The sequence below is a fragment of the Equus caballus genome, chromosome 10 (genome assembly GCF_041296265.1).
Source record: "Equus caballus isolate H_3958 breed thoroughbred chromosome 10, TB-T2T, whole genome shotgun sequence".
Taxonomy (NCBI): Eukaryota; Metazoa; Chordata; class Mammalia; order Perissodactyla; family Equidae; genus Equus; species Equus caballus.
This window is the reverse complement of record NC_091693.1, coordinates 8,417,602-8,428,526: the sequence shown is the minus strand read 5'-3', so window position 1 is coordinate 8,428,526 and position 10,925 is coordinate 8,417,602. Positions and strand designations below refer to the sequence as shown.

The 10,925-nt window shown below is 34.4% G+C and overlaps 1 protein-coding gene across 12 annotated transcripts in view; it reads right to left on the bottom strand.

The window, feature by feature from the left end:
• Positions 1-3,262: 3,262 nt before the first annotated feature.
• The window catches only part of LOC100062286 (zinc finger protein 345), a 40,712-nt gene continuing 33,049 nt past the window's right edge, over positions 3,263-10,925 (bottom strand). For all 12 annotated transcript variants that reach the window (XM_070224183.1, XM_070224186.1, XM_023651291.2 and 9 more), the window contains one exon: positions 3,263-10,412. In XM_070224183.1, coding sequence (XP_070080284.1) covers positions 8,659-10,412 — 1,754 coding nt within the window. In that variant the 3' untranslated portion in view covers positions 3,263-8,658. The remainder of the gene's footprint in view (positions 10,413-10,925) is intronic.

Genomic DNA, 10,925 nt, shown 5'->3' with positions numbered 1-10,925 from the left:
TCCACTATACTTTAGTAAATCCCTTTCTACTTAAACTAGCTACAACAAACTCTGCTATGAACTAAAAACTTTAACTGACAGAAGGAGAAATAAACTGTGATATATTCATATAATGGAATACTAAGACAGACATAAAAATAAATGAAGTTTATCTGTATATTTCAGCCTGAATAGGTCTAAAAAATGAATAAAAGAAATTTATGGAGAGATAATACCATCTGAGGAAATTAGAAACTATGCAATATAACATGTTTACAGGTACACATGTATCTCATTATTTGAATATGTATTATCCAAATATTCACTGTGAGTGTTTACGCATTTTTTTTACCTAAAATTCGCTATCTAAATAAAAACCCCTCAATAATTTAACTCGATTCTTGTACCATGTAAAAAGTTTAAATTGAAGCGAGTCTTGGTGAGAGGATGTAGAGGGTACTGTGGTCACATCTCAGCTAACCTCCCCATTTGTTTGAACCTCCCACTTCTATTGTTTAAACATGGTGTACACTGTCACTATAATTTCTCCAAGAATTTACCCACTCGTGAATCCAGGTCACTTCTGCTAGGTGCCTAGGAGCATTACTAACCTTGTTTAACTTAGAGAGTATTTTTTAACATTATTTATTAGTTTAGTTTCACTATAAAACATGTCCCTTGCATTATAAAAGGAAAACAATTTTGAGTTTCTTTTGTTAAAGAATTACATAATGTTTAAATGCTTTATGTTAATCAGAAGTCCTTAGTGGCTGATTTTATAGATACTTAAGAGTGTTTTAGTTGCATTGAAGAAACTAGAGTTTGGGGATCAGCTAGATTCACAGTGCTAGGTAATGAAATATAGGCTGCTGCTCTTGAAAACTTAGAGATCCAACACACTTAGAGAATACAGTAGATCTGAGAAAAAGGATAGATACCTGTATATGGGCTGAATTAAAGACACTAAGTCTGTGATAGGGCTGCCTCAGGGATAAGAAGGAAATAGGCTTGAGAAAAAATGGGTTTTTGGCATTCATCTTTAATGTTGTATATCTTCACTATAAAATATGAAGCAGACATACAAGGTTAACATGTATTAATTCTGCCTGGTAATACATGAGTGTCTTGTCCTATTTTTAAAACTATTCAAAAAACGTTTATCCATCCCACACAGTGCTTACTGATTAGAAAGTTAAAATTACTACATTTACAATGGAGAGGGCTGATCACTGCCTTAATCAGTGATCAAACTTACCAACGCCAACACTGGGACAACTTATTTTATTTATTTATATAATGACATATTTAATGCTTTATTTTATGCACAGTACATCTCCTGCTGTAATAATCAGTACATATCAGTCATGTCGTTTTCTTGCCAAAACTGCTTCTCCAGCATTTAAACATGACGAAATAGACAAATCCTGAAAGTGGGACATTCTACTAATGCTAGATTCTAAAAATGGTAATGTCAAAAAAAAAAGTGGTGGTGGTGACAGTCCTCAATAAATTAAAAGTTGACAACATTGATCAGATCCTAGGTTGGAGACACAACATTTTATAAGTTAGTTTTGAGATAATTTGGGAAATTATGGAATTATTTTTAATTTTCTAACGTCATGGTCTTGTGATTCAGACAATCTCCTTATTTTTAGATGATGCATGAAGTATTGAAGAGTGAAACGTAATGTTGGTAAAGATAAAAAAATGTCGTAGGATGTTAACAACTAGTGAACCTAGGATGTGATGGGTGTTCACTGCTTTTAGCTTTTCTGTGGTTTTAGAAAACTTCAAAAGAAAAAGTTAGAAGAAAATTTAGCTAAAAAAGACTTCAAAATACAAACAATATTAGAATATTTAGGAAAATGCTAATAATGTTGGGGTGGGCCCTAAACACACAAAACTTCTACAAATTAATGAAGAGAAAAATAATACAATAGAAATAGCACAAAGGCTATCAATGGGTAACTTACAGAAAATTCAGATGTCCAGTAAGCAAATGAAAGCATGCTCAGTCTACCTAATATTTATAAGAATTCAAATTAAAGCAATGACATACTTTTTTCATCAGACACACTGACAAAGAGCACCAAGTGCTGTTAGATTGTGGGGAAATGTGCAACTCGACACACTGCTGATGAGACTGAATGTACGATCTCCCAAACATAATCAGTTATAAACTATTACAATAAAAAACACACACTCTTTGATTCACAAACCTGATATAAAGGAAAATATCTTGCAGAAATAAAAACACACATATGCAAGTATTTGTGTGTAAAGATGTTTATTGACATAGCAAAGAACCTGGAAACAACATGAATGTTCATCAACAGAGGAACAATATGAACACATGACACTCTACATATGTAGTATTCTGCAGCTACCAATACGAAAACGAGTTACTAGATCTATATGTACCTGGAAAGATATGCATGATGTATTTTACAGGAAACATTGCACACTGATGTCCATACAGTGACCCTGTAAATACATAAATACGAAGAAAAAAACGGACCCACCTATAAATGTGTACATTTAAGCATAAAGAAAGCTATGGAGAGGCATTCACGAGGCTTTTAACATGTTAGTTTAGGAAGTCAGGTTTTTTCCTTTATGTATATTTGCTATAATTTCTTGTTTTGGAGGGAAATGCATCATGCAATTTCAGAAGAGCAATTTAGTCAAATATAGAAAGAATGAATGCGTACATAAAAATGTTTAATTTCCAACATTCCTTATGAGAATAGCTCAAAAACTGTTAGAGAACAAAGTAATGGAATAATGGCCCGTTTGACCATCTTTATTCTTCTGCTTGTTGTATATTTTACCTTAGAAGACAGTCTCCAATGCTGAAAACTTGATTTATGGACTAAATATCTCTGTGATAAAGCTATTTCATTACTACACCTTTAAAATTCCAGGAAGCTGTTTTTTTTTTTTTTTTTTAATACTTCATTAAGCTGAACTAAGATGAAGGGGTGGGGGAGGCAACAAAGGACTGCAAAGGATTTTTTTTTAGGACAAGGGTCCTATATGTAGAAAAAGAATGCGATTGGTTTACAGAGAAGGCACCTTGCTCTCTCCTAAACTTAGTTGGCAATCAGCTGTAATGTTTAGAACTTCCACCCCTGAGGTTATTTCTTTTAGCTAAAGCAGTGTTTACAAAAACAGTTCACATATAAAACATTAAAAGGTATTATAAGAAAGGACTCATGGTCAAATAAGTTTGGCACATGATGGGTTAAAGTAAAAAAGCTTCACTGCCATATTTATTTATTAATTTTTGTGAGGAAGATTAGCGCTGAGCTAACATCTATGTCAATCCTTCTCTATTTTATGTGGGACGCTGCCACAGCATGGCTTGATGAGTGGTGCTAGGTGCGCACCCAGAATCCAAACCTGAGAACTCCGGGCCACTGAAGCTGAGCACGTGAATTTAACCACTACACCACTGGGCTGGCTGCTGCAATACTGATTACAGCCCTGAAAAAATAAAATGAACTTAATGCTCCAAGAAGTGACGTGAAATATGCCATGATTTATAGGCTTGTTTGACCACAGAATCTTTTTTTCCTATATCATCTGAGTTCTAACATGACTTGAAATATACTATGGGGAATTTTAGGTTAACATATCATCTCTGAAATTCAGTTATTAACACACAGATATGATCCTAAGTAAAGGAATTAGAAACAAATAATTTTAAGCTAGCACAAGGTACATTACTCTTAAATCATTGTAAAAACATTTTTCATATGTGGCAATTACGAAAGCCACAGTGAAAGGTTTATTTATGATGTAATGAATTACAAAACGTGAGTAAAACAGGCTGGGTGGTCCAGACAACAAAGGCAGGCTGTTGTGACTCCACAGCCATCTTGCTGATGCATGAATTATGATTCTCTAATATTTTTTTGGTGTGTAATGACTAAACTTTGAACTTAACTCAGCAAGTCACAGTGTATTTGAATTGTGGGTATCAATGATTTAAATTTTGTTAAACAGTAAGACAGATAAGAATTAACTAAAATATTAAGGGAGTGTGCCTTGGCCAGGTAACTTTAAGAGTTATCTTTTTAGAGCCAATGAATTTAGAATTCATATAACAAAAAGGCAAATTAACAGACTAAATCATAATTGAAGTCTTTGTAGAACTGTTGGGATATTAGCATTGATAGTTTGAATAACAAATATCAAATATAAATCTTAATTTCACTTTGGCTATTAATCTCAACAAAAAGTCCTATTTGGGAATTCTCATGTTGTAAAAATTAATTAAAAGCAAAATGTCATATAAAATGCCTCAAAATTTCATGATGAGAAAAACTCTTAAATTATTTAACAAAATCTATCATAAAAAAATAAAATTTCAGATTTGTTTTTGTATGCCAGAAGTTGATTCCATAGGTAGTGCATTTGTCTTAAGGCAAATATTAATTTTAAAACATGGCTGTTAAGCATGTAGCCAAAATGTGTTTTCAATGAACTTTTGCAAGTAATGGTACTATGAAATATTTGTTTAAATTTTGTACATATTGGATTGTGATGTAAAATATATTTCTTCATTTGGACCACCCTCAAAGAGGCTTGAAAAACACATCATAAACCAAAACCATACACTGAGAGAACGGAAATGACTTGAGGCTGCATTATCATTTTTCCATCATAATCACCTCTTCGAAATATAATTTCTAAACTCTGGAATTGTAATTAATCTAGCAAAGATTAAATCTTGGACATTCTGGACAAGTGCTATTCCCCTGTAATCTTTTAATTATCTCGCAGATAGTGCTTATGTTTTATTTAGAATATTTAAATCTATCATCATAAGGGAATCTGGTCTTATTTTATTTTGACACTAGGGCTACGCTACTAGCCTCACAGAATCAGCTTCAAAAAGTTTTTTGGGGGAGGAAAGATGGAAAATTTCAAGTCTAAAACTATTTGGTCTAAATTTCTCAAAAACCACAAACTACCAAATCTCAACTAAGATGAAACAGATAACCCAAATAGCCAGATAACTGAATAACCATTAAAGACAATGAATTTATCATTGTAAGGTTCCCGAAATAGAAATCTTCAGGCCCAGATGGTTTCACAGGCAAATTTTCACAAATATTTGAAGAATGAACACAAATTTTATACAACTTCTTCCAGAAAACAGAGGAACACTTCCCAACTAATTTTATGAGGCCACTATTACACTGATACCAAAACCAGACAAAGACAAAAAAAGAAAGAAAAGAAAATGGCAGAATATCTCTCATAATCTTAGAAAAATCCTCAGCAAAATGTTAGCAAATCAATTGCAACAATAAATTATATAACATGACTGAGTGGGATTTATTTCAAGTATACAAGACCGGTTTGACATTCAAAAATCAATCAAGGTAATCCACCATATCAACAAGTTGAAGAAGAAAAATCTTATGATCATATTGATTGCTGCAGAAAAAGCATTTGATAAAATCTAACATCCATATATGATTTTTTTTTTAAAAAAAGAACCTCCTGGGGCTGGCCTGGTGGCACAGTGGTTAAGTGTACAAGTTCTGCTTCAGAGGCCCGGGGTTCACCAGTTTGGATCCCAGGTGCGGACATGGCACTGCTTGGCAAGCCATGCTGAGGTAGGCATCCCACACAGAAAGTAGAGGAAGATGGGCATGGATGTTAGCTTAGGGCCAGTCTTCCTCAGCAAAAAGAGGAGGATTGGCAGCAGATGTTAGCTCAGGGCTAATCTTCCTCAAAAAAAATAAAAATAAATAAAAAAAGAACCCCTAAGGAACAGAGAACTCTTTCATTTTAAAAAAGAGCATCTACATAAAACCTACTGACATCCTTAACGGTGAAAGATTGAATGTTTCTTAGGATTTTAAAACAAGAAAAATCTATTTTCTTACAGTTCTCGGGGACAGATATGCAGAATCACAGTATTGGGAGGACCATGCTCTTTCTGAAGGCTCTAGGGAAGGATCCCTTCTTGCCCCTTCCAGTTTCTGGTGGTTACCAGTAATCCTTGGTGCTCCCTGGCTTATAAAGACATCATTCCAACCTCTGTCTCTGATATCACATGGCCTTTCCTATGTTTGTATCCATATTTCCCTCTTCTTATAAGGACACCAATTACTAGAGTAGTGCCTGCTCTAATCCAATATGACCTCATTTTAACTTGATTACATCTGCAAAGACCATTATTTTCAAATAAGGTCACATTGACAGGTACTGAGAGTTAGGACTTGAACGTTTTGGAGAACACAATTAAACCCTCAATAAATACCTAAAAATGGACGGGCATACCATGTTCATGGATTGGAAGACTCAGATAGTAAAGATGTCAATTATCCCCAAATTGAATTCCTATTAAAATTTCAGTAAGCTTTTTTTGTAGATATAGGTAAGTTTATTCTAGAAATTATATGAAATGGCAAAAGACCTAGAATAGCTAAATAAATTTTGAAAAATAATAAAGTGGGGAGAATCACTCTACCCAACATTAAGACATCCTATAGAGTAACAATAATCAAGACAGGGTGGTATTGGCAGAGGGATAGACACAGGTCAATGGAATAGAACAGAAAACCCAGAAATAGATGTACACAAATATATTCAATGGATTTTTGACAAAGATGCAAAAGAAATTCAATGGAGGAAAGATATTCTTTTCAACAAATGGTGCTGGAATAATTGGACATCCATAAGCCAAAACAAACAAGAATATCAAGCTAAAGTATACAATGTACACAAAAAGTTAACTCAAAATGGATCATAGACTTAAATGTAAAACATAAAACCATGAAAACTTTATGCAAACACATAAGAGAAAATCTTTGGGACCCAAGGCTAATCAAGGACTCCTTAGATTTGATATCAAAAGCGAGATCCATGAAATGAAAAACTGATAAACTAGAACTTATCAAAACTGAAAACTTCTGCTCTTCAAAAGACCCTGTTAAAAGGATGAAAAGCTAAGCTATGCCCTGTGGAAAAATATTTGCAAACCACATACTCAACAAAGGACTAGTATCATCTAGAATATAGAAAGCACACTTTCAAAACCCGAAAGTAAAAAAATATACAAGCATACTTCATTTTATTGTACTTCACTTTATTATGATTTGCAGATGTTGCTTTTTTTCTTACAAGACACTACACCAGCAAAAAGATGATGACTCACTGAAGGTTCAGATGATGGTTAGTACTTTTTAGCAATATTTTAAAATTAAGGTATGTACCTTGTTTTTTTAGACATAATGCTACTGCACACTTAACAGACTACAGTATAGTGTAAACATAACTTTTTTTACCCCAAGGAAGATCAGCCCTGAGCTAACATCTGTGCCCATCTTCCTCTATTTTATATGTGGGACGTCTGCCACAGAATGGTGTGATAAGCGGTGTGGAGGTCCATACCTGGGATCTGACCCAGGAAACCCTGGACTGCCGAAGAGAAGCACATGAACTTAACTACTGCACCACCAGGCAGGCCCCTAAACATAACTTTTGTATGCACCGGGAAACCCCAGAATTCACGTGACTTGCTTCATTGCAATATTTGCTTTACTGCAGTGGTCTGGAACCAAACCCGCAATATCTCTAAGGTATGCCTCTACAATTCAAAAATGAGTAAAAGACACGGAAAGGCATTTCACCAAGATGGATATACAGATGGCAAATAAGCACACGAAAAGGTGTTCAGTATCATTAGCCATTAGGGAAATGCAAATTAAAACCACAAAGAGACATCACCACACACCGATCAGAATGGCTAAGATAAAAAGTGGTGACAACAACCAAATGCTAGATGCAGAGAAACTGGGTCATTCACATGTTCCTGGTGGGAATGTGAAATGGTAAAGCCACTTTGAAAAAATAATTTGTCCATTTTTTATAAGAGAAAACATACATTTATTATAAGAGTCAGAAACTGCACTGCTAGGAATTTATGCCAGAGAAATGAAAATTTACTTTCACACAAAAACCTATAGACAAATGTTCATAAGCAACTTTATTTGTAACAGCCAAATACTTTTTTCCTTAGGGTTCCCTTCTGGTAAGAATTTTATGATTTAGGACAAGGTATAACCTCACATTAATTATAATAGACACTTTTGTTCCAAAATGGTTTATCTGATGCTTAGTAAAAGTGACAAAAAGATTACCTTATGTATTGTTATTTTTTAAATCTTCCTCTCATTTGAATTTTGTAATAGTATGTGTTTAAAGTACCAAATAAAAATGTTTACAATAATAGCTAACATTTATTAAGCATAAACAATGTATTACACATTGCTTTAAGGCTTTAACTGTATTTACTCCTTTAAATTGCAGAACACTAAGATGAGATATATGATATTAATGTTTTATAAAGGAGTAAACTAAAGCACACAGAGGTTAAGAAACTTCCCCAAAGGAACACACGAACACAGTAAATGGTGGAGCTCAGGTGATGCTGGACAAGAGAATGATGCTGAACAAGAGAACCCTACATTTTAGGGTTGTGCTCTTGTAATGAATTCACTTATGTCTAACAAAGATTGAAATAAGATGAAAGGTAATTCTGCATTTATATTAATCTAGCCTTTCTTACTGTGAATTCTCTGAATTACTTATGAATGAAAATTAAAAAAGGATTCCCACATTCACAACCTGAAGTGTCTAATATTCCAAAGCTGAATGTCATGGGCAGACAGGTAGAGGATTTACTAAATTAAGATTTTGGTGCAGCTTTTCTCCATTATGAAGTTTATGATGTTGCATAAGGTGTGAATGACGTCTAAAGTCCTTACCACATTCATTACATTTATAAGGCTTCTCACCAGAATGAATTCTCTGATGTTGAGTAAGTTGTGAGCCACGATTAAAGGCCTTCCCACAGTCATTACATTTGTATGGTTTCTCACCAGTATGAATTCTCTGGTGCTGAGTAAGATGTGAACCACGAATAAATGCTTTCCCACATTCATTACATTCATAGGGCTTCTCGCCAGTATGAACTCTCTTATGGTAAATTAGCTGTGAGCCACGAATAAAAGCCTTACCACATTCCTCACATTCATATGCTTTCTTACCAGTATGAAAAATCTGATGTAGAGAAAGTTGTGAGGCACAAATAAAGATCTTCCCACACTGCTTACATTCATAGGGATTCTCACCTGTATGAATTCTTTGATGTTGAGTCAACTGCGAGCCATAAATAAAGGCCTTACCACACTCTTTACATTCATAGGGTTTTTCACCAGTATGAATCCTCTGGTGCTGAGTAAGATGTGAGCCACGAATAAAAGCTTTCCCACATTCCTTACATTCGAAGGGTTTTTCACCAGTGTGAATTTTTTCATGTTCAGTAAGTTGTGAGCCACGAATAAATGATTTCCCACATTCTTGACATTCATAGGGTTTCTCACCAGTATGAATCCTCTGATGTCGAAGAAGCTGTGAGCCATAGTTAAAGGCCTTTCCACATTGCTTACATTCATGTGGTTTCCTACCTGTATGGATCCTCTGATGTTCCGTAAGTTGTGAGCCACGAATAAAGGCCATCTCACAATCTTTACATTTATAGGGTTTTTCACCAGTATGAAGTCTATTATGTAGAGTAAGCTGTGAGCCATAACTAAAGGCTTTCCCACATTTCTTACATTCGTAGGGTTTCTCACCAGTATGGATTCTCTGATGCTCAGTAAGTTGGGAGCCACGAATAAAGGCCTTTCCACATTCCTTACATTGATATGGTTTCTCTGAGGTATGAACTCTCTGATGGTAAGTAAGTTGAGAGCCACGAAAAAAGGCCTTCCCACATTCATAACATTCATATGATCTTTCACCAGTATGAATTCTTTGATGCTGGGTAAGATGAGAGCCACGAATAAAGGCCTTTCCACACTCTCTACATTCATAAGGCTTTTCCCCTGTATGAATTCTTTGATGATAAGTAAGTTGCGAGGCACAAATAAAGGCTTTTCCACATTCCTTACATTCATATGGTTTCTTAGCAACATGAACTCTCTGATGGTAAGTAAGTTGTGAGCCTCGAATAAAGGCCTTTCCACATACTTTACATTCATAGAACTTTTCATCAGAATGACTTTTCTGATGTTCAGTCAATTGAAAGCCATGGATGAAGTATTTTCTACATGCTTTACATTCATAGGATTTCTCAATAGAATGAATTCTCTGTTTTAATGTAAGGGATGTATCAGTCTGGCTAAAATTGGGAATTTCTTCATAAGTGATGACTAATTGCCTGAGAAGTTCCTCTTTATTTCCTAATTGGCTTTCAAACTGGCCTTTGCATTCCCTATCATCTCGAAAACTTTTACACTCACACTTATGGCTTGCAAGTTGTTCTATTATTTCCCATTGAGATGATTCTATTTCATAAATTTCTCTTTTTGATGAGAGGTTCTTGCTCTTACACCTGGATCCTAAGTCTGTAAGATAACAAGAAAGTAAACAAATGCTATTTTCATACTGCTTGAAAAATGAAACTTCTAAGCTAGAAATGTTAGATTCTAACTGAATATTATATTCATACTCATAAAATGTCAATGGAACCAATGTAGAAGAAAAGAAAAATCCAGAAACAGACACAATTATAACTGCAAATTTAGTACACAATAAAGCTGGCAGCTCAACTAAGTAGGGAAAAGATGGACCCTTTTTAATCAATGAAGTGATAAACATAAGGATAAACATACAGGAAACAGATAAAATTGCATTAATTCCTCATCATACAGCCAGATAAATTCCAAATGGACCAGATATCCACATTTACAGAAGTGAAAACATACAAATAATTAGAATAAAACTTTAGTGACTTCTTCTGTAACCTAGGAATGGGGAAAATGTTCCTAATCATAACTTGATAAAAATGTCCACATTACATTTAAAGAAGAAAAAAAAAAGGTTAGCACGTCAAAAACACGATAAGGTAAGTAAAATGA